The 25,069-nt window shown below is 39.5% G+C and overlaps 2 protein-coding genes across 3 annotated transcripts; both read left to right on the top strand.

The window, feature by feature from the left end:
- The first annotated feature begins 864 nt into the window (after positions 1–864).
- On the top strand, positions 865–25,069 carry LOC121414498 (ribosomal oxygenase 2-like). Of its 2 annotated transcripts, none has more exons than XM_041607697.1 (10): positions 865–1,034; positions 14,427–14,652; positions 15,496–15,777; positions 16,365–16,484; positions 17,066–17,197; positions 17,771–17,874; positions 18,419–18,536; positions 19,400–19,562; positions 20,640–20,845; positions 24,321–25,069. In XM_041607697.1, exons 2-10 carry the CDS (start codon positions 14,467–14,469, stop codon positions 24,489–24,491), a joined length of 1,482 nt encoding a protein of 493 aa, XP_041463631.1. In that variant the 5' UTR covers positions 865–1,034; positions 14,427–14,466; the 3' UTR covers positions 24,492–25,069. The 2 variants fall into 2 exon arrangements, with proteins under 2 accessions (XP_041463631.1, XP_041463630.1); XM_041607696.1 differs by lacking the exon at positions 865–1,034 and adding an exon at positions 13,399–13,586.
- On the top strand, positions 1,006–11,401 carry LOC121413154 (mucin-17-like). Its single transcript, XM_041605916.1, has 2 exons — positions 1,006–1,043; positions 8,034–11,401. Exon 2 carries the CDS (start codon positions 8,063–8,065, stop codon positions 11,399–11,401), a length of 3,339 nt encoding a protein of 1,112 aa, XP_041461850.1. The 5' UTR covers positions 1,006–1,043; positions 8,034–8,062.

Below are 25,069 nucleotides of genomic sequence, written 5' to 3'. Positions count from 1 at the left end.
AGTGCGGAAAAATAGGACGTATGGCAGGCCATTGATGTCATATTTTATTGCTCGAAAGTTATGGAAGCCCCGTACCGTGGAAAAGTAGAATATAACAATCAAACGAACTAAAGAAAAAATGGCCGGAAAATAATTATTTTCTTGGAATTTTATTTTGAGATTATGATGACTTATTAATAGTTGAAGAATATGCGTGGTCATTTTTATTGATAAGTCAAGCCACAAGGTCTTCTATATAGTTTCTCAGATCAAGCACGTTATTATGGCATGTTCTTTTCCTTTATATTTCACCTATAGTTGTCGATTGTGATCACCGAGTCAAGAACGAAAAGCTGATTGTCTACTTAATAAATTTGGGCTTTTTACAGGGCTGCCAACATTATAGCTCCCACTCAGGAGGCCAGTGATATCATTTAGGGGTCAAAATGGGTGATATAAATAAAAATGCATGCAGTTGAAACAGAGTACTAGCTTAGAAAGGACCAATATGTCACTCTCAATGAGTAAGAATTGCCGGAGAGTTATAGCAGCCCTGAAAGTCTGTAAACCTACTGGAGGAGTATTATATGGCAATGAATATTCATCCAGTATTAATATCAAGCATCAGGGCCCTCTATCTAGGCCTACCCATGCAGTCCCTATGCATTAGATCTCTCATCAGTCTCGGCCTATTAATGATCAAATCCGATATTATACGCATTTTCATATCTTTTTGGACTGATTTCTCTTAATGTAAAACACAAAAATTGTTGCAGGTTTGAGCCAGCTAGGCCTAGGCGCCGGGTTTGAGCTGGCTGAGATAATGGCCCATGTAGGATTCTCTCCCATCTCACACAAAGTTATTGGGGGCATAGATGGCCTTCCATAAACGGTACCGTACCGGTAATCCATGTGCGGATTTTCGTGTGATTAGGCCTAGGTTCTTTCGCCTCGAGAAGGATGATAAAGCTACAGATCTCTGCAATATTGTGCTTCAAATGAAATGTTGCCGTTGAATCCCTCCTGCTCCAAGCAAAATTGAGTGTTTTCATAAGGTACACTAGGTAGTGGGTATATATTTACTTTCCTTTTTATTTCGCCATCGTCCGATGCGCGATGAACAAGTTACAGAAGAGCATGGCCCCGCGATCGCGAGACCCCGCTCCGTCCGGGCCCGCTCTCACCCCGGCCGCAGCTGCTGGCTCAGTCGGGTACCGGTTACCAGAGCAGCGCAGAGTCTCGTTGTGGAACACTGCTCCTTCACTCGGCTTCAGGCTTCATTTCGTCTGGGCTGTAGCGCCCGTAATAAGACTCTTCGCATTGACAGACAAGCTGTTGAAATTTATTTATTATTATAAAATAGGCCTAGTAGTAGGGTGTCTGAAGCCACACTAAAAAGTGTCAGCATAAGCCATAAAACAGGCTGATTTAGGGGAAAATATGGCCCATTTTTTTTCAGGAAGTTCAGGCTAGGCCTACTACTACTAAAATGTGATCTGAATTGATTATTAACTTGTGTTTGGCATGTATGGAAAGAGAAAATTCAGGGGCTTCTCTTGACAGAAAGGACAAGTTTATATGATCATTTTAAATAAGGATTTAGAGATAAATTGCAAACCCTTATTTTTGTGTGTGTTGAGATTGCCATTTCCCCATGCATTTTCTATGGGAAAATGAAATTTCTGTTTTGCACAATTTTTTCACTTTGTCACAAAAAATAATTTATTTCTCCAGACACCCTACTAGTAGTAGAGCATCGCGATTGGCCAATATGCTTCACATGACATGGCATCCAACTTTTTTGGTGCACGGCAGTGCGAAATGTGCGCAGCGAAAATTTGATATTGCACGCTCAAGCAAACCGGTACTGTAGAAATCCCGGGAGAAGTCCAACAAAACTACTGTAAATTTTATTAAGATTTTTTAAATAAGTTCTTAAGGATTTGTTTCTCACTCTCTTCTGTGTTGCTATTTTAAATTAAATGCACTTGCTCTGTCGTGCGTTGCCGTTAAGGCGTTAGTGGAAATGCAGAGAAAGCTTGGTTTCTTCAGATGGTGCACACTGGGCACTCGCCGCAAGCGGCTCGTGCACAGTGCGGCACTTATCTAAAGAAACCAAGCTTGCTCTGCATTTCCACTAACGTACTCGACTGGCGACTGCATATTATTTGTATAGAATTTTTTAAATTCTGTATACTTGAGCATTTGAGTTTTGTCTTTCAGTAGTGGCGCTGGACCAAAAATTGGGATTGTCCTACAATCCCAGAAAAAAAGAATGACAAGGATATCCTCATAAACCAAGACAAATCATGACATGATTCATGTCTTGATAAATTGAGACTGTCCTTGTTTATGAGGACGTTTTTGTCCCCTACGGGACAAAGACAGCAATTACAGGAATTGAGAGTGCTAAAAATAGATTCAGTGACCTCAATTCCACCCAGTTCACTGTCTATTTTTCATCACTTACTGTCTTCCAATAATCTTGTTATGAAACCTGATAATATGTTTACATTGACTAGCACACTCGATTGGTGTTGGTACTTGACAGGTACAGGTGAATGAACATTTCTAGATTTCTTGTGTGAAGAAATCCTTAACTGAGACAGTCCGTGTAAACTGGGACGATTCCAATTTTCTGACCAGCGCCTCAAGTGTCTTTGGTCATTTCGTTAATGAAAATTCTGAATGAATATAGAACTCTATTCCTCCATTCTACAAATCTAGAGAGTATGATGAAAATCATAGTCTTTTAAATTTTAGACCAAAAAGCTTTGGTCTCTGTTATTGGTTGTTCCGCTAAACTATGTTGGCTCCACTTGGGAGGAGAATTTAAAAAAAAAATGTAAAAAAACCCCTCGAAACAGATGGCTGCCAGCTGTGTAGTAGATGAAAATGATGTGGATATTGAATGCTTGGGAGCAGAACTACGGAACCATCGGTATTTTAGACACTGGTATTATCAGACTTTTGCACGCTTTTGGCGCATGTTGGGCTGTTTCAAGCCAACTCGCAATACTTCAGACACTGAGAGTTTTACAAACTAGTACTTGAACCCAATATTTTTAATGTTTCAACGTCTTAAGAATAAATTCCGCTACAAATCTACAGAGTAGGATGAAAATGACATTGATTTTTGTCTCACCTGCATAGCAGAGTGAGACTGTAGGCACACCACTTTTCTGACGGCGGCGGCATCAACATCAAATCTTAACTGAAGATTAACTTTTGGAAATGACAGAATAACTTACAAAGTATATGGACTCAGTTCATGAAACTTGGCCATAAAGGGTAAACAAATATTACTGAACATCCTGCCTAAGTTTCATGTCACCTGACTAAGGTCAAAGGTCATTCAAAGTCTATGAACTGTGGCCAAGTTGGGGGCATTTGTTGATAGCTATACCATCATAACTTTGAAAGTTTATGGATCTCATTCATTTAACTCGGACATAAGAGTAACCAAGTATCACTGAAAAATCCTGTGTGAGTTTCAGGTCACATGACCAAGGTCTAAAGTCATTTAAGGTCAATGAACTTTTGCTTAAGTTGGGGGTCTTTGTTGAATTACCATTATAACTTTCAAAGTTTATGGATCTGATTCATATAACTTGGACATAAGAGTAATCAAGTATCACTGAACATCCTGTGCGAGTTTCAGGTCACATGACCAAGGTTTAAGGTCATTTAAGGTCAATGAACTTTTGCTTAAGTTGGGGGTATTTGTTGAATTACCATTATAACTTTGAAAGTTTATAGATCTGATTCATATAACTTGGACATAAGAGTAATAAAGTATCACTGAACTTTCTGTGTGAGTTTCATGTCACATGACCAAGATCAAAGATCATTTAAGGTCATTGAACTTTGGCCATGTTGGAGGTATTTGTTGAATTACCATCATAACTCTGAAAGTGTATTGGTCTAGTTCATAACACTTTGACATACCGCAACAGTAATAAAGTATCATTGAACATCCTTTGCGAGTTTCAGGTCACATGACCAAGGTCAAAGGTCATTTAGGGTCAATGAAAATTTAAATGTTGGGGGCATTTGTTAAATTGCTGTCATAACTTTCAAAGTTTATGGATATAGTTAATGAAATGTAGTTTATGAAATGTAGGGGTAATCAAGTATCACTGACAAGTCTTAGGTCACATGATCAAGGTCAAATGTCATATAGGGTCAATGAATATAGTAAATTTGTATCATATGAATGGTGTTTTTTGTGAATAGTTATTTTATAGTATTTTTCAAAGTCAGCACTGCTTCTATATTGAATCGCATAATTAATGCAGGCGAGATGCTCCACTTGTCCGTGTTTGGGAGCAGAACGACGGAACCATTCGCATTTTAGACGGTATTATTAGACTTATGCATGTTTTCGGCACTTTTTAGGCGATTTACAAGCCAACTTTCAACAATCTAGACACTGATAATTTAATAAGTAGTGCATGGACTCCCTATTTTTAACTTCCCTATGCCTATGCAATGCATTCATCTACAATTTTGTCGAATTTGATGCAAATGGCATGGATTTTGAATAAAGTGCACAGCTTAAACTAAATTTTTTTCAATTTTTTGAGGAGATTCATGTCTTCAAGATTTTTTTATTGGAAGTTTATGCACCATTCTTGTCAAATGAGGGCACTACTGACTCCAAATAGATTTTTCAATTAAAAGATATTGTCCTACTTTGGTACCCAATTAGTTTTCATATCCTGAAAGTTTGATGTGATATCGACAGAGTAAAGATGATTTTAACACATTTTTTTAATTAATGAGGGCTAAGAGAGGCACAATTCTTTTGATTGCGCAACATTTCATATCATGCAAATAAGGCAACTTTGAAGTCCCGTAGGAAAATAATAAGCTCATGAACTTATATTATTTTTTCCTTTTTATAATGCATAAATACCAAAGTTAAACTCTGCAAGATTTTCTTTCCTTTTGCCAGAAAAAGAAATTATGATTAGTGAATAATGATTAATAAATAATGATTATTGACATGACTTTTCGTAGTGTAGAATCTAATGTTAGCTCTGAAGTCATTTTCGGAACTAGTAGATAAATCGCAGGCGGTAACAAAACTTTACGTTGCAGATTTTGTTAGGGAAAGTATTCGTGGAATATGCAACGGGCCGATCACCAAGCCTGGACAATTTTAACTCCTCGTTTCAAAAGTCTGGCTTTATTATTGGTAGGCCCAACGATTGTGCAACTGCTTTCCATGACAAAGGCCAAGATGGCGGCGTAAATATTACAAATTATTTTGCATGTTCCAAAAAGTTTTAATAACTGGTGGTTGTATAGACAGAAAAGCAGCAAATTTTTAATCTAAAAAAAGTACTACAGGTGTAGATCTGACTTTGGCAGAATCTTGGCCGGTTTTCAATTTAATAATTACATCTAAACCAAAATGTTGAGTATTTTACTCTGTATGCTCTAAAGGGGTAAAAACATAATCCATGCTGAAAAATGAAAATGGGTGCTGCATTGTTATCAATCTTCAGATCAATACGTTGCAGTATTGTGTTGCAAGATTGTTATCTTCAAAGTGTATCCGTGAGTGAATATTATGTTTTGTTTGTGTGATCATTTGTTTGATTTTGTTGATATTTTTTTAACCACTTGCCCGATGGGGCAAGGGATTTTGAGAAGTGCTTACCTGCACATCATTTTTACTTGCCCTCAAAACGGGCAAGCATGTATGTGGTGCCCTTGATGACTATCGAGATCAGTGTGTGGACTAACGGCAGAAGTTACGTTGAACTTACTGTTATAAAGCTAAAGCAATTTTCTCGATTTGAAGAGTGTGCGTCTATAGCTTGTATGTCCAGTGCTTATTACATGATAATAATGAGGGCTTCCCATAAGGCTGAGGGTCCATGGAGCCAATTTTTCTCTTATTTTTCCTCATAATTAATTAAAATCCTCAATTTTGTCAATAGTCTAGGATAAATTTCAATTTTTCATTGAAGAATAAGCCAAGCCAGAAGTCTTCAATCTACATATATGAGAAAGTGAGCCTCATGGACCCTATGTTTTGTGGACCCTCTTGATAAAATGATCATTGGACCTGGGACAGTTGGTGAATGGTCAGCTTAAGTTTACTTGGAGTGTGTTGCTTGGCTTACATGTTTTTTTGATTGGGCCAGGCACATTTTGTTGTACTTGAAAGAGGTAAGTTTGATACCCACAAAACATGGTTTATCAGAGGAGCATTTGCTCTGGCCCAGTACGAATTATTATTTTTTTTACTTGATTTAAGCCTTCAGGGATATCATCTGTGCATTGATAACTTTGATGATATGAGTGTATGATGGCGCGGAGTGACAATGTAAAGTCTTTTTCCAGGGTTCCCAACTTCCCAGTCCATCAGGGAATCAGAAAATTATTCTACTTTTTTCCCGTCAGGAAAAATTCAGGGAATTTGATTTAAAAATACCTTAATTCAGGGGAAAATACCTCAAATGAGGGAAAAATCAGGGAATTTTGATCAGCCCAAAAGTGAAAAACACTTAGTCAGTCAGACTCTGCTATATTTTGTTGCTAATCAAAACAACATCCATTGAATGACTGGTTATGGTTGTAAAAAAATTAGATTTACATTATTGTTTTTTATACTGAAATACATATATTTCACTGCAACAACTCAGAAAACATGCGAAACTGGGAATGGGCTTAAATAATTATCAGGGATTTTTAAAACTTCATCAGGGAAAAATCAGGGAATTTTGTTTTCTTGAAAAGCTGGGAACCCTCTTCTTTACCAAGTTGATATGTTGATGCTGTGAAAACTTATTCCCAAAAAAGCTCCCAATAAAGACATGCCCTAATTTTTCATCTCGCAATGGTCAAGGGCCAATCAAGAAGGAAGGGGAAAGTGAAATGGAGGCTAGTACTTAAGAAAGAGTGCAAGAAATGATTAGATTTGTGGTAAACCTAGGCTTCGTACCAGTCACTTAATCAGAAAATTACAAAAATAATACAATCACATATCAGATTGGTGCCTTTGCTTGTGTTTATATCCGAGAGACATCCAAATTCCATCTCATGGTCAGTATAGCTGTTTTCATGCATATTATCCTTTGCACAATAGGGTTCTGCAGCTCGTTTAGCAGATTCTCTGCTGAATTTAAGGGTATTAATACGACTGATTTTGTATTAGATGTGATTTTTAGAAGTAGCGACACATCAATGTTTACTCGCCCCCCTCCCGATACCAGCAGATAGCGCGCTGCCAACGGTGCAATCATGAATGCACTTGGCTGGACCAGACGCTGTGCGTTCGCGACAGCGCTTTCGTATGGCTAGCATGCACGGTGCTTGCATAACCCGTTACCAATGGTGCTTGATATTGTGCTGTGCCGTTCCTTGTATTCGATTTTCAGGCATACTGTACATGTATAGCATGAGCAGCAGCTCTTTTCTGTGTAACTTTAATTTTGATTTCAAACTCCATATAAGTGTGTGTTCTGAGCATGTACACTTACGTACCATTGCTTATAACACGAATAGTACAATGATCACTGGCATTGGTAATACTCATATTGGCATCGAGTGTGCCGGCTTACATGCAGACTATTATGCAGGTATGTACATTAGTGTTTTTGAGATTGTAATTTTGGGGTGCTGTTATCGAATAACGCATCCCAAAATACTGATCCTTTGTAAATTGGGAGGGAATTTTTTTTCCAGCCTGATGTTGATGATCTTTTTTGCCTGATGTAAGCCTGTGGGGATATCTGTGTGCTGAGGTGAATGCGCTTGAAAACTTGTTTTGTATTGGATGAGTGTATTTTTTATAGTATGGGGTGACTGAGTTAAGCTTTGTCCTGAATGTGTATATGTAAGTATTGATATTTTTTTATTCTTGATATCGACACTGTTTGACATGTCAATGTATATTGACATGATTTTTAATGGGATTTTATAGTGCAGGAGTTGCAGGATAAGAGAGTGGTGCTAAACTAATTGTTGATGCTTAAAATGTGGTGTGGTATTGTCTTTCTCATTATCAGATTTTTTTGTTTTTATCTTGTTTCTTCCAGCTACAGGTTATCACATCCCTGAAACCAAGATGGATGGTCCATTTGCAAAGCTTATCGAACGTTCAGCTGAGAAAGGCAATTTGATATACCCTGGTGTGTTGTTGGCCAAGTCCCTTCCAGTCGAGGAGGTGCTGTCTTTTATCGATGGGCAGTACAAGTTAGCCATTGCAGCCCATGATGAACTATGGATTGAATGCCTGCAGGAGCATTTAGTCGACCATATGGCTCACAATCTGCTCATTTCAAGGTATCCACACCCGAATCCTTCAAAGAATGTGCTTCCCAAGGAACACTTCCCAGACTTACTCTTCTTCGACCCGGGTAAAGTCATGTGGGATCCTGTGTTAAGTCGACAACATCGTCGCTCTGCTGACCTCCTCTCCACTAATGCGGAGTTCAGGAAAAAAGCATCTAGAATAAGACCTGAGCAACGGAGGCCGCCAACAAGCAGCAAGGGGGAAGAGAGTAAGGAGACTAAAGTGCTTCCAGGTTCAGCCCCTCCCCTGACACCCTCCCCTGATAGCACTGTTAATGTCAAGGAGTGCAAAGATGCCACGCCTCTGGACGCACCAACTTCTACTAAAAAGCGTAAGGCTAAAAAAAGAAACTGCCCAATAACAGGGTGTAATGCTCGATTTACAGGGTCTGTTAGGAAACACATATATGACCACATGCCTGTCTGTCTGCGTCCTTCAAGTGAGACATATACTTCCATCCGAGCTTATTCTCAGGCAAGATGCCTTCATTATTTTGCAAAGCATATCCTTCAAAGAGACAATCTGCCTGAGCTGGTGTCCTGGTTAAATGCCAAGGCTGAAGGAGCTGACTATCAGTGGAACCTGCCAGAAGATCTTCGTTTTGAAATGGAGAACCTGGCCCGACATATGGAATGGCCAATAACTGATACAATTAAAGTTGGTCCTGCCAACCATCCTGCCTCATTGCTTCACTGGAGGGCTTTGGCATTGCTAAGGAACGGTCTTCCTGAAAATACTTTGAAAGGATTTGAGTTGATATCAAGTTTAGGAATTGAAACAAACCAGGTGAAGAATAATTCAGCTGGTTCCACACAGCCAGAGATGACTGCTTTGAACATGCAAACTCGTGCAAATACAGCAAGTTCCCAAGTAAGAGACATTTGTGCAGCTGCAACTGTCGAGTATTTAACCACCACTACAAAGGATTTAACCACTACTACAAAGGATTCAACCACTACTGCACCATCAGGTTCCTTACATATACAGCCATCTCAACCTGCCATGATTCCATCCCCGGCTAGGCCACCTGGTCCCTTGCAGGTCCTCCCTGCCCTAGTTGCTAATTTGCTAACCTCTGTTGCTGCAGGCTCCTTACAGATGCGCTCTACGCAAATTTCCATGTTTCCAAGGCCTGCTGTGCCATCGTGTAACTCACAGATACAACCTACCGAAGTAGCCAGAAATATATCATCCGCCAGGCCATCAGGTTCCTCACATATACACTTTGCCCAAGGAACCACAATTCCAGTGCCTGCTAGGTCATCAGGTTCTTTCCCGATTCCTCCTGTACAAGTATCCACAATTCCAACCCTAGCTGTGCCATCAGGTAACTTTCAGATGCGCCCTGCCCTAGGAGCCACAATTCCAACCCTAGCTGTGTCATCAGGTAAATTCGAGATGGGCCCTGCCCTAGGAGCCACGATTCCAATGCCCAATTGGCCATCAAGTTCCTCACTGATACCTCCTGTCCAAATGGCCACTCCAACTTCTGTTGCATTATCAGGTTCTGTTCCGATACCCCTTTCTCAACTAGCCACAATTCCACCCCCTGTTGTGGCATCAGGTTCTTTACCAATGCGCCCTTCCCAAGTTGACAAGATTCCAACTCCTGTAGCGGCATCCGGTTCCTTACAGATACTTCCTTCCCAAGGAGCAGAGATTCCAGTACCAACTAGCACATTAGACTTCGCCCCACCTTCATCAAAGGTCCCAAAGCTTTATGGTTCGAAAAGTTTATTCCAAACTTCCCCAACTCGGGGTTCTGTGGTTCCAAGCCTTTCTGGGGCACCGGGATCCTTACAAAGTCCCCAAGCCCCAACTTTGAAAGCACCAAAATCTGCTGAGCCATCAGAATCCTTACCATACACAACCTCACCTTCCATGGCTCCAAATTCCACAATGGGATCAGGTTCCATACAGGTACATCCAGTTTTGTTACAGCGAACCACTGTGCCTACTTCCAATGCTCCATCCCTTTCTGAGATACCAGACTCCTTACAGATATCATTGGCTGCAGCGTCCAAATTGTCAACCTCTTCTGGAACTGGGATGTCAGGTTTGTCCCAAGTTGCCAAGGGTCCGTTTCCTGAAAAAGCATCAGGCTCCTTTAAGACTGGTCAGCTTGCACCAATCCAGGTTGAGATCAAAGCAGGGGAATCATGTTTTGTGAGGAATAACATAAGAGACGTTGTGCAGGAGCCACTCCTCTCTTCTAAGACGATGCCCTCTACTGTGGATATAACTCAAAATAGTTCAAGAGATACTTCTAATGCAGATATTAGTGTCCCACTGAAGGCATATGATAGTCATTTTCATTTGGACCATTTAGAGCAAGAAACAGGAAAGCAGGGACATGATGCCATAGCAGCAGTCACAGGCCGGAGACCCAGGGTCAATATTGAGCTTTGTGGTGGAGTTCTCAACTACAGTGACCCCGCTTACTTCAATCAAATACACTTTCCAACAAAATCATCTTTCAGGATAGCAGTTGGGATTCACCCATGCCATGCTTTTTGTGTAAGTGAAACAGACATGAGCCAACTACGCAATCACCTCTGTGACCTACAGGTGTGTGCTGTGAGTGAAGTTGGATTGGATTTCTCTTGCCCCAGAGTCCAATGGAATTGCCAAAAGGTGTTGCTACGTATCATTCTTGAGATGGGGGTTGCAGGAAGGGTGCTGATCCTACGCTTGCGTGCTGACGAAATCAACCCTGCAGCAGAGAGGCCGTCCAAGGAGTGCATGAAGATCATGTCAGAGTGTAAAGTGAGCCGTCACCAGCGAATCCACCTTCACCTTTGTGACCTCAACAGTGAAGAGGTGGCTCTTTGGAAGCAAAGTTACCCAGAGTGTTATTTTGGATTTAGCAGCTCATCAGAACATTTTGGGTTGTCCCAACAAGAAGCTTTGAAACTTGTTCCACATAATCGTCTTCTACTTGAGTCTAATGCTCCTTTCCTTCCAATTGACTTAGCTGCCAAGTCAAATTCCCCTGCTTACATTGGAGAAATTGCTCAGGTGCTCGCAGAATATCAACACCGCAACCTTGAATCTGTTCTCAGGAGCACTACTGACAATGCAATTTGCTTGTATGGCCCCTGGCGGCATTAACAAGAGTTTCTGCATTTAGAGATACCTGCACTTCAAAAATATCACTATATTGGTGGATCAAGGCAGGGGTCTTCATGTATTTTTCTCTTGGTTTTTGTTTTACTTCCAAAATGACTGTATTCAGGTTTTGTTAAACTAATGGTTTCAGAGGATGATCATTTTCCCCCGATGTTCTAACGTCCGATCACGATATGGGGGCGTGATGTAAATATTTCTATTATAAAAAGAAACATGAAGAAAGGTTTCAATATCTGTTCAGGCACTTACAAAAAGCCTGAGGCAGAAATATTCTCTGAAAAGAGCTCACAGCCAGGCAAAATATCTTGGTTTCTTCTCTAGACATATATTAGGTATTGTAGACCTGTCCTGTCTTGTGGTCTGGGTTAATTACCAGGCTAGAGAAGCCACTTATGAATGGAACCTTCCTAAACATGTCATCTTTGAAATGAAGCACTTTGTATGGTTAATGAAATGGCCAACAGAGCATGGGAAAAAAATGGGTCCCGCCAACCATCCTGCCTCATTGCTTCAGTGGAGGGCTTTGGCGTTACTGAGGAACGCTCTTCCTGATCATGATGTTGAGAGCCAGGAGTGGCATTCACTGATGGAAACTGAACAGAATGAGAACAGGGAAGCTTGTCAGTTTGTCACACCTCGTCACCAATCTCCCAAGGGTCCAATTTCCACCAAAACATCAACTTCCTTCCAGAGTGGCCATTCATCGGGGGCCCCCTGGTCAAGCATCATGTGGCTCCTTCCAAGCTTTCAATAGTCATTTTCATCTCAATCATTTAGAGCAATTGACAGGAAAGCGAGGGGAGGATGGCATAGGGGCACTGGTAGGTCGGAATCCCAAATTTCCTGTTCATCTTGTGGCGGTGTAATCATCTATTGCGATCTTACTAATTTCCTTCAGGTACGCTTTCCGGAAACTCCTCTTTCAGGATAGCAGTTGGAATACATCCATGTCATGCTTTCCGTATAAGTGAGACAGAGATAGACCAACTTCACACACTCCTCTGTAACCCACTTGTCAGTGCTGTGAGAGAAGTTGGCTTGGATTACTCCTGCCCTCAAGAACAATGGGAAAGCCAGAAGGTACTCCTAGGCCACATCCTTGCCATGGGAGTCACAGGAAGGCTATTAATCCTTTGCTTACCGGTACATGCTGATGGAACCAACTTTGCAGCAGAGAGACCTTCAAAGGAGTGCATGAAAATTATGTTAGAGTTCAAAGTGAGCCATCACCAACGAATCCACCTCCACCTTTGTGACCTCACTAGTGAAGAGGTGGTTCTTTGGAAAGAGATTTACGCAGAGTGTTATTTTGGATTTAGCAGCTCTCCCGAATGTCCTAATTTGTCTCAGCAAGAAGCGTTGAAATGTGTCCCCTTTTCACGTGTCTTGCTGGAATCCAACGCACCCTTCCCTTTGACCTTACTGTCAATTCAAAGTCCCCAGCTTACATTGGAGTGATTGCTCAGGTGCTGGATAAACAAATAAAACTTGATATGGAAGATGTTCTGAAGATGACTTCTGACATTGTGATCCAGCTGTATGGCCCCGGGCGGGCTGAGGGCTCTTCTCAGCATTTACATTTGCGGGAAATATGTCTTTTTATTAATATTCTCACTTTATTTTTTTTTCATTTGATATTCATTTAGTTCATTTTGTTTTATTTCATATTCTTTTTATCATTACAGTTTGGTGGAGGGGGGGGGGATGGTCTAGTTAGATGGACGTGAAATGAAGAAGTGCAGAGGAAGAGCTGATGGGATGGGGTAGGGTTTGGCAAAGCTGGGGGGTGGTAGATGGATTGGAATGGGGAATATAGAGATGGAGATAGAGAAGGGGAGGGGAAGAGGAAAGGGGAATATGGAAGGCATGCTTGTTAGGGAAGGTTGGTCTTGGTAGGGGGAGCCTGTAGGGACAGGGAAGGGGAAGAGGAGGGTATAGAAGGAGGATATGATGGTAGGAGGGGTATGGAGGGAGGTAGAGGAGGGTTTAACGGAATAAATAGGGGGTAACATGTGGTAGAGATTAAAGAGGAAGGGGGATGTTAAAAGAGGGACATGGAACAGCTACAATAAAACTGGGTATTATCAACTTGCCATGACTCTTCGCAATTGAAGACTGCATCTGGATAATGAATGGTCTTGGAACATCCTCCTTGCAGGTGCGGTAGGTGAGTCTTCCAGTTCCAGTCACCATGAAGCTTTCGTTTTGGACGATGGATGCTTCTCCGATGGTTGACAGTTACACTTCTCTGCTGGGCAGGTGTCACATTGTGTCTATCCTGCAAATAAGTGCCTCTGATTTGATAAAGAACTGATTGTAGACATATGATTCCTGTCTGGCTGGCAATGGACATATTTGCCGTTGAAACAGAAGTACAAAAGAATATATGATTATGCATATTAAATGTATAGCATTTGATGACAGTTTCGTGGGAAATGTGATGATGAACTTTCATTGAGGTAATATGATGATGCACTTTCATTGAGGTAATGAAAAGTATGAATGTTTCAAAAGTTTGTCATAATATTAGTGATTTGCCCCCCCCCCCCCAACAGTCTAAGACCTACGAAATTGGTACATGTGCCGTCAGATGGTTCATTTGTCAATTTCGATCGTCAAGTTCATCGACGTGGAAGCATCTGTCATGCAAAACGAAAGCTCATTATTTTATATATGAAAGAATGACTAAACCTTTGCATGCCTGAACTACCAGGTACCCATTCCCCTCACCTGGGTTGAGGGCAGCATAATGTGGGTAAATTTCTTGCTGAAGAAAATCGCGCCATGGCTGCGATTTGAACCCAAGACCATCTGTTTCAAAGTCGGAAGACTAAACCGCTGGGCCACAATGGTCCACAGATCTCATTTTCTACAGCAGTATATTCAAAGGAGGTCAAGTCCACCTCAACAATAAGTTGATATGAATAAAAAGAGAGCAATCAAAGAAGCATGATGTTAATTTTTTCATAATTCTACCTTTTTCCTCCTTTTTTGGTCCTTATTTCAGAATTACCAGAACCTGAACTGAATCTCGAGAATTTGTTGTCATGCCGAAGCGAAAATCAAAGCAGCTACCTGACCCGCCGTCCAATGCTGCTGCGAAGGACTCTTCTAAGAAAGCTCGAGGAGTGACCAAGAACAGTGACGCAAGTGGTGATGCCAATAAGGATAACGGTATGCCCAGCTCAGCTTTGCCTTTAGATGTGTTTGCACATCTCATTCATCCAATCAAGGTAAGAACACATTTATATTATAAAACTGTGAAATGGATTCGTATCAAGTGATTGGCTGAAATTTGTCATGTGACCAGTCATTTGTGTTAGGTAATAAGTTAATTTGCTAATGACTAGTACTGATGACCAGTTCTCTTGACCAGTCATGGTTTTGAGAATAGGGTGGCCTATCATATATGGATCTGCATTACTTTCATATACATCTAATACACATTATTCGTCTCTGGCATGAGAGTAATTACACACTCTCACTCACTTTAAAATGGTCCAAATGCCCCTTGCTATGCCTCTGGTATTTTAGAACTGTCCCACAGGTACCTCCTGTGTACAATTTTGACTTGCGCCCCCAATCATTGGTGTAATTCTGCCAATGGCTTTCCTTGAGCAAAGAGGCAATGAAATTTAAAATAATTAAAAAGTAAACAAATTGATTTAATTTACAATAAGATGAAATTTCTATTATTTATTGCATAATTATGTACACTGTATGATTTGTATATACATATTTTTATGGTTGAATATATTGAATTGAGTTCGCTTCTGCATATTAACAAGACTGTGCGCTGCATGATTGTTTGGTTGGCATTTAAATGTGATGTTGCAAGAAACTTATTATCGACTGCAAGTCTTTTTTGGTCCCTAAATCAAACGTATGTCTTGCAATTCATTGCAAATTTGTGATTGATTGCTAATCTGCTCCTTGAATTCATGTAGTGTAATCCCATTTGCTTCAGTCAAAAGTGGTCAATCGTAAAATTGCAAAAGAATATTTACAATTGATTGCAAATATTTTCGTCCAACACACCGTAAGTCATACCTAAATCTTTGTGGAACACCCACCAGGTTGAAACGTTTCTGGAAGAGTACTGGGAAAAGCAACCCATCGTCATACCAAACAGAAAAGGGCACCAGGAGTTCTTCCAGTCGCTCTTTACAAGGAAGATCTTGGAGGGACTCGTTGCGGAGAAGAAGGTCTCCTTTGTCAAGGACTGCAATGTCTGTCGGTACAAGGATGGTGAGAGGGAATCGCTCAACGGGAAAGGAACGGTCAAACCGAATAAACTCAAGGAACTTTTGGATAGAGACAAAGCTACGATACAGTTTCACCAACCACAGCGCTTTCAGGTAGGCATTGTTTATATCTCTGATATTGCGTCGCATTTCATGTTGCTAATCATGTTAGGCATTGTTTATTTCTCTGATATTGCGTCGCATTTCATGTTGCTAATCATGTTGGTGCTTTGCACTGCAATATGCACCATGTATATCATTTTTTTGTCATAACAACTACCATCATCCATGGTCATGATCATCTTTAAAATCCTGATACCATCATCATCATTACCATTATTGGTGGAGATTTTTTTTTTACCCCATCGCTAAGAAAGCATGAATGGTTGTAACCAAGCAATCAGAGGACCAATGGCTTGAGGTCCTCTCTGAGGGACTTGGTAGTGAGGATTAATGCCTTTCCAAAGGGCACAAGTGCACCAAGTGGGAATTAAACCTGGGTCAGCGGAATCCAAAACCCCCACTCTACCCATTGACTAGACATCATCAGCATCTGCATCACCACCACCACCACCACTCCCACTATCACCCTAACCAACACTATCCTCATCTTCAGCATCTGTACTGAAAAATGATTTTTGGTGTAATCTTTTGTTGTTGTGCTTCCCCTCCCCCCCCCCCTCTGTACCCTGTTGATCCAGGAGAGTATATGGAGTCTACTAGAGAAGCTAGAATCATTCTTTGGTTGTTTGGTAGGATCCAATGTCTACATGACACCCAAGCTATCTCAAGGACTGGCGCCTCATTACGATGATGTAGAGGTATGAAGTTTTTATTCTACGTGTATATTTGGTTCATTACTTATGAGGTTCATACTTCTTGCTAGTTATGTAACTTTACCATGATGGTAACTATCATGCTGACGGGGTTCGGCAGCTTAGCAAAATTGAGGTTTCTGTGGTATTTCTTACAGTGGAAAAGATTCCATAGTCATATGCTCTTTATAAAACAAGCTTGAAGTTATTTGATAATGTTGATTATAGAGTACCTAACAAAAGGATATGCCCAAATGATCAGAAACCAATTGTATTGTTGTGAGTTATGTGAACTACACACAAAACTGCATTCATGGGACTATGCTCTAATGTATGGCCATATCTTTTCTTCAGCTATTTAAAAAAAAATTGTCATATTTTGAATGGTAGAGCATCTTCTGAAGAACAATTCTTTACAATTGACCTCTAAGTTCACTCTTGATTTTGTTTTATATTTTGCTATTTAACATTGAAAAGAACTTGAAAACTCATTTTTTCAGCTTCTACACAACAGCATTTCCAATTTTGATAAACTTGGATGTTTATTTCAAGATCTTGCAACGATATTCCTTCCTTCCGTTTCGCAGGTGTTTGTGCTTCAGCTTGAAGGAGAGAAACACTGGCGTCTCTACAAACCCCCAACCCTTCTTCCCCGAGATTATAGCAGAGATCTCGACCAATCAGAGATCGGAGAGCCGACACATGACATAATACTTCAGGTTTGCGGCTCAGTAGTATTTTTTTTTTGTGAGGATCATTTCCAACAAGCCATTTATGTGCTTCTTATGGTCTTCCCACCAAAGATATTTCTATTACCTTGTTTAGATATGTATGAAATTTTTTATCTTGAAGTGGAAGTAAGTGAATTGAATTGAATACTTTACGCCTTTTCAAGTACCCTGACGGATAAGACAGTCAAACTTTTGCCTGAGATGTTTAATACATGGTTCAACACACTTATACCTATGATAGGCTTTCATTTTGTGCACAGTTGCCCGTATTCTGAAGTGAGGTTTAACTTATACCATGATTTAACTTCGTGCTAAAATTATGGAAAGTCAAAAATATCTCAATTTTCCTTACTTTGTAAGTTTCTAATAATTACTGTGGTCTTTCCTTATTGAATGGTGAAGACAACTATCTTTTTTCTTCCCTGACAGTTTAAGAATGAGTTTGTGACCAATCAGACAGTAGCAACATTTATCATACGTGGAATGTGAATTGTAGATTGATTGAGGGACATGATTGAATTGCATAGTAGTCCGGTGATCCTTTCTTTCTCTTATCTTTAGGCAGGCGATCTTATGTATTTCCCACGAGGAACGGTTCACCAGGCTGATACACCTAGTACTTGTACCCACTCCACGCATCTGACTATTAGCACATACCAAAGATCGTAAGTTATTGAATTTCCTCTATCACTTAACAACTTATGCACACAAGTCTTATTATTTCTTAAAATCTAGGAATATGCATATCAGACAAGGATGGTTTTGCAAGCGAAATGTTAAAAAGTAGTCGTCATTAGGTGCAAAAAGTTATCCACAATTTACACATGTTTGACAGTGATTAGAGTAAATATTTTTATTAAACTTGTGTGTTTGTGAATATCTACAAGTTTCAGGGGAAATTAAATTTTTAATTTATTTCCATTAAATCATTAAACTTTCTTTTTCATTTGGATTATTTTTTGTATTTGATTATTTCACTTGCTGAGAGAATGTGGTGGATATGATGGAAAAATCAGTGTTTCTAGAAAAGACTGTTAAAACAAGTTTGTCTGTTTAGACGTATTTATTTTCCTTTTATTTATTTCAATTAAAAAAGAATATTGTGATGATAATTTGTTTGTGTGAAAATCATTTACATCACACATTGTTTGAGATAAAAAAAGTTTGGAAAATGCTGAAAAGCAATTCTGTTCTCTTATTTCCGTGCAGTTCTTGGGGTGATTTTCTCAGTATTGCCCTCCCGTCCATGATTCAGACAGCCATTTTAGAGAATGTCTCCTATCGTCATGGTCTTCCTTTGAGGTTTTTCTCAGATCATAGTCGGCAGGTAAATTATTGTGAATTGTGAAATCTTTTTCAAATAAGCTTGATGTGCCTAGATCCATTGAGATCATGTAAACCTATATTCTTGCATGTTCATAGTGCATTCTACCTAATGCTGATATAATTTCTTTTGAGATGATGAAAATGATAATTAATCTTTTACACATCGAGTTGAAAGTATATAATATTTAGCATATAAACTATCAAGATTAGAAGAAGAATAATCACCTGATGTGCTGAGGGCATTGACACCTCACACCTGGTCTTATGACTCAATGTTGTAAGAAACAGTATTTTGAACATTTTCTAATAGTATAAATATCAAAGGATCTTATTTGAGTTTCTGGATAACTCAGCAGGCATCCGTTCGTCTCGGAATACGATGCGCGAGGTGTTACATTTTCTAGAGTGGCTTTAGTGTCCCACTCTAGTGTGGCAGTCTGTAGAGCGATTTGTGTAGATAACGCAGGAGGCACCAAGACAGATGCTGACAAAGATGCCACCCATTCCTTCCTCCTAGTTCTTTGGTCTGCCGATTGAGCATTCTGTGTTGTATACCTTATAAACTTGCGATATCAAGATTGTGAATAATTGCAAGCCTATAAAAATAGTTAGAAATTATAGCCAAACTGGTTAAAAATTGTAGCTTGTACAATTACTATGACTTAATTAAGATTCTGAATGTAATTCATATTTATACTATGAAATGGATTTTGGATTCCCAGTTTATTCCATGATTTACATGTAATCTTCTCATTATTTCAATCTCATTTTATTCTGATATATGGTTAAAGGATAGGAGAGAAAAGGTTCATTCATGCTTGTAAGTTATATCTCAAGATATATTGTTTTTGTTTTGTTTTTCAGGCAAGCAGCAGCGAGACCGGCAAAAAAATAACAAGTTTGATATCACAGCTGAGCAGCCATATAGGATCACATGGTCAGGAAGCTGCCGATGAGATGCTCTGTGACTTCATAGCCAACCGTCTGCCACCATTCAACAATGATGACCAAGACTTCGGTCCTAAAGGTGAGGTATTTTAAAGGAGAATAAAACCTATGGAACAAATAGGCTTGTGTCGAAACAGAAAAATCAAAGAATAAGAACAACGAAAGTTTGAGAAAAATCGGACAAACAATGAGAAAGTTATGAGCATTTGATTATTGCGATCACTAATGCTATGTAGATCCTCATATTGGCAATGCGACAAAGATGTGTGATGTCACTTGTGAACAACTCTGCCCATTACTTTAGTATATATTTCACTTAAATTGCCTCTTATATCACATCTATCAGTAGATCATGTATTCTTTCTAGAGGAGGGCATGTAATACAGATTTTTAAAGGATACATCATAGATAAAGTGTTTGAATCACCTTAAGAAAAAGCAAAAAGAGACATTTTGAGGGTATTTTATAGTCCATCAAAGGGAAAGTTTTTCTTATGTGACATCACACATCCTTGTCGCATTGCCAATTGGAGAATCTCCATAGCATTAGTGATTGAAATATTCAAATGCTCATAACTTTCTCATTATTTGTCTGATTTTTCTCTAACTTTCTTTGTTCTTATTCTTTGATTTTTCTGTTTCGACACAAGCATATTTGTTCCATAGGTTTCATTCCCCTTTAAGGTAATTCAACTTGCTTCACCAAGGGTTATTTCTCCAGTCTCTCATTCTTAGCTCTCTACTGCGTCCCTCTGCCTTCCTTTGAATTATAATTGAGTTTAATGTTTAGTTTGATAAGTATATCCTGAGAGTGTTCGAATGTGCATAAAACGTAGGGGATGGGAAGGGGGAAGTGAATTCTCTCCTCTACATCCTGCCATATGAAGCGGATTATGACCTTTGAAAAATGCTCAAATGAATTGAAAATACCAAACCAGATTGACTATTGCCTTAAAAAGGCATGCTTGAGTTGGAAGTTGCGTTTGTCACAACATTATCTGTAACTGACCCTTGATTTGAAGTACCTGTGCCCCTTCATTCATTTTGTGTAGGTGTCCAGAAGATATAGGCATAAAACAGCTGTATTTGCCAACATTCACACCTTCAAAAAATAAACATTATTGGACCAAATTTAACAAATTTTTATTCTCCATTAGGTCCCATGCCTTCATCAGACCACCAGGTTCGTCTACGCCTCCCAGATCACACTTTCATCGTAAGAAGGCAAGGCGAAGAGGAGGATGATGAAGAGGAGGAAGACGATGAAAAGGAAGATGATGATGAGAAAGCATTTCAACTGTTTGTCTATCATTCTCTTCAGAATTCTCGTCAAGAGCACATGATGTCCAGTGAACCTAAAGAGGTGAGATTTATTTTTATCTTGCCTGAATAAAGTTCAGCAGAAATTTTCTTGTTAGTCTGTTATACTCCCAACAGGCACGTGGTGGCACTTGTTCACTGCTACCACCCTGCCTGTGGGGAATCTACAGGTAGGACTATGGTATGCCAATGTTGTACAGAGCACACACTTTAAAAAATCATTAAAATATCACTTTTGTGACCAAAATTACTAATTTCCATACAGTTGCAATTTATTTTTCATTAGTAACTTGGGAATAATTTTTGTATTCACCAGAGTGCTCAAAAACTTGAATTTTTGGCATATTTTTTGGTACGCCCTCTATTGGTGGAAAGTAATATGGCAAGAAAACTTTCATTTTTTGATCTCTATTTTTAATTAAGAAAAAAATAATTTAAAGAATCAAATTTAAATAAGAGTCAAGTTGTGTGAATAATAGGTGTAATGGAAACTGTCAGTGTAAAAAAATCAAGCATTTGCCCCAAAGAAAAAGAGAAAATAAGCCAAACATTGCCACCCTTATTTTGCCACACATGGAGATATAAGTGAGAACAAGGTTATATCATAATGCGCCACCATTCATAATGGGCAACCATAAACTACTTTTTACTAAGCCTGAGTCATATCGATTATTTTGAAAACCGGTGTTCGACAGCTCTAATTCGATCGAACATCGATGCATCGAATATTGAAGGCGGGGAAAATTTAGTCTTGTTTTTGCGTCGATGCGATGCGCTTTGCATTATGCACTACGCACTGACGGTATGCGCTGGCGTTGGCCGGGTGAGCGTTGCACAAGCAGATGACAGCAAAGTTCGTTTGTATTTTCCATGATCACAAAACACACAAAAAAAGGCCGGGGACCAAAGCAGAATTCTTCCCAAAATATCTTCAACAATGATATTTGCAGATGACAACATATAAGTTTAAAATGAAACAATAATAAAGACATGAATCACGCAGAGTCGATCCGAATGATTTTCGGTCAACTAGCATTCGCAGTCCATTCACCAGCCCCGTCCGCAGCTCCGTACACTCACTCTGCCGAAACGACAGGCGTGCTTGACGTCAGCGCCAGCGAACAAGTGCAATCAACGGAGAGCGCTGTAACTTGCCTGAGATTGTGTAGTTGGATCCAAAATGAGCTCCAAATAAATTTATGGGAATAAATACGTAATTTTCTCAGGATGGTCATTTGAATTGCTATTCATTGCTGATATAACGATTGTGAGGAAAGATTGTGGAATATGAGTTATGACGATGTTCGAGAATTAATCCTGACAATGACAATCCAGTTTTTTAGACGCGATTGAGCATGCGATCAAAATAAATACGAATGTTTCAAATCGAGCCCTAAATTCATCTAAATTATTACGATTTAACAAGATTTTATGGTCATACTAAGAATATTGACGATGTCAGCAAAGTATGTTATGTTCATATGGAAGAATTAATACTGGCCGGATTATTTCTATTGTTATTCCATCTCTGGACGTCTCCTCCAAGCTCCGAGAAAATAAGCACAATGCGCATGCGTGTTTGATGACGTATGACATATTTTCCCATTCATGAAATCAGAGCCCAAAGTTGGGCACAAACTAGCTTCAAATTGATGGGAAAAAAATCAAACGCAATTTTCTCTGTTTTGCCATGTAAAATATTATTATATGGTGATATTACGAACTTGAACAGAGTTTTTGCATGTAGACAATGTTCGAGAATCAATCCTGATGTGATGATTATTTTTTTAGACAAGTGCACTAGCTCGAAGTCAAGTCGATCGTCATGAGATGTCCGCCATTGAAAATTGAAACGAAATACAAACGTTTCACATCAAGCTCTAAATTCATATTAATGATTATCATATGCAAATTATTGTTAAATATTACGATTAAATAATGTTCTATGGTCATGATATTAATATTGTTCATGAAAGCAAGATTTATTTTACGTTGATCGCGTCAATTTCCGGCCATTTTCTGGTTTGATTAGAACAGTACTGCGCATGCACGATCGATGGCCATGACTTCCATTCATGAATTCATCGTGCATAAATTATCTCGGCACGAGCAGACGAGTAAGACTCGAACTATGATCGAAATAAACTTCAAATTAATGGTGAATAGCATCATAATTACTCTATCGGTTTCATTTTGGGGCAATAGAAATCAAGTAAGTAGTAGTAAAGTTGGACATTACTGATATTTTGATGATTGATTGTGTAAACCAAACGAATCGGCCGGCCGACGTATTTTTTTTTTTTTTCGATGCACCGATTTTGCAAAATCTGCACCGGTGTTCAATGACATCGATCGAACACCGATTTTAAAATCGATTCGACTCAGGCTTACTTTTTACACTTATCAAATGTTTGCCAGACGTTGATAACTGATTTGAGACATTAGATTATCAAAAGTACATGGCTAGAGAATCTTTGATATATGACAACAAAGTGCAGGAAAACAAATGAAGTTCATGCTTGAATTTAATGAATTCCAAACCTTGTAACTCTTTAAAGAGGTAAATTCATGTATTGCCAACATGTCCATTCATCACATGGTCTACCTTCTTGTAGTGTAATGCCATTCCGTCCATCAACATTTGTCTTACAACCATTTGGTGCAATCGTCGCTTTGTGTAATCACCAGTTCGTCCATGACCATTTTGTCTCGTAACCAGATGGTCCAATTTCCATTTTATTTTTACTCATTTTGCCCAATTGACACTTAGTCCAATTAAAACAAATGGTGAAAGAACTAAATGGCTATTGGACCAACTGGTAAGTAGATGAAATGGTGAGTGGACAAAAAAGCAATTAGATCATGTGGATATTGGTCGAACTGATGGTAGACCAAATGATAGAGGAGTTTGTAATTGACAAATTGAAAATTAGCCTTTCAAGACACAACAGTGGCGACCTTTCCAGTGATCACGCATCTTCAGCTGTGTTGCTTGACTGAGTCAGCTCACTCACTAACCATCGGTAGGTCATGTAAAGTAGGGCAGCTATATGCTGATTTTTTAATATCCAATCAATATTCCTGGGCCCTGCCTTACAAAGAGTTACGATTGATCTGATCAATCGTAACTATGAACGGCCAGCATCGTCAACATCTATCACGCATGTTTATTCATATTATTTTCCAGCTGTGATGTATATTCATGTATTCATTGTTTTCTTGAAAAGTCACTGCGCTTCTCTTTGCATACAGAGGACATTGTGCAAGTGTTTCGTTGAAAAAAAAATTATGGCACTGATGAAATTCCATAGAGTTACGATGATCGGATCAATCGTAACACTTTGTAAGACGGGGCCCAGGAATTTTGTTTACTCTGGCAATCAATCTAATGGCAAAGAGAGTATTAGTCGTCGGTCTGTTAGTCAGGGCCCTGGAAGACTTTCCTAGCTCTCTCTAAAGTGTGACTCAATGCTCTCTAGAGTCTTATTTACACTATCATTACTTTATTATCTTGATAGGCTCTGGGGATCCAACTACCAACAGAATGTGAGCCAGCTGTCAGAACTCTTAAAGAATCTCCACGATCCTGGAGGAACGTCAAAGACATCAGTTTGGAAGATGGCGTCAGGTCACAGATGATCATGTCACTGTGGGCAGAGGGTCTGATAGAAGTCAGGGACGGGACATAGGTCGAGATAGTTCTTGATAGCCTCAGGTCACAGATGATGTCTTGATGGGCGGAGGGTCTGGTTGAAATCCATAATGGGAGATAGTTCAAGATGCTGCCGTTGGGTCACAGATGAATCGCATCACTTTTGGTGGTATAATTAGAGGATGGGAGATAATTCTTGATTTTTGGATGCACTGCTTTAGTTTTCAGATGACTGTGTCACTCTGGGGAAAGGGTTTGGTTGGAGTTGGGGATGGGAGATAGTTCTTGAGGCAGGGTTGTATAGCATTAGGTCACAGATAATAATATCTTGGTGGATGAAGAGTCTGTTAGAAGTTTGGGACAGGAGATATTTCAGAGGCTTTCTCTAGGTCACAGGTGATCATGTCACTTTTGGTGGTACATTAGGAGGATGGGAGACATTTATGTTTTTTGGACACACTGCATCAAGTCACAGAGGATTGTGTCAGTCCGGGTGTAGGGTTTGGTTGAAGGCAGGGATCGAAGATAGTTCTTAAGGCAGGTTTATACAGCATTAGGTCACGGATGATAATGCCTTGACGGGCTATGAGTCTGGTAGAAGTCATAAATTGGGGT

The sequence above is a fragment of the Lytechinus variegatus genome, chromosome 4, assembly GCF_018143015.1.
Source record: "Lytechinus variegatus isolate NC3 chromosome 4, Lvar_3.0, whole genome shotgun sequence".
Taxonomy (NCBI): Eukaryota; Metazoa; Echinodermata; class Echinoidea; order Temnopleuroida; family Toxopneustidae; genus Lytechinus; species Lytechinus variegatus.
Note: the sequence above shows the minus strand (reverse complement) of the source record. Positions and strands in the feature narration are given on the sequence as shown.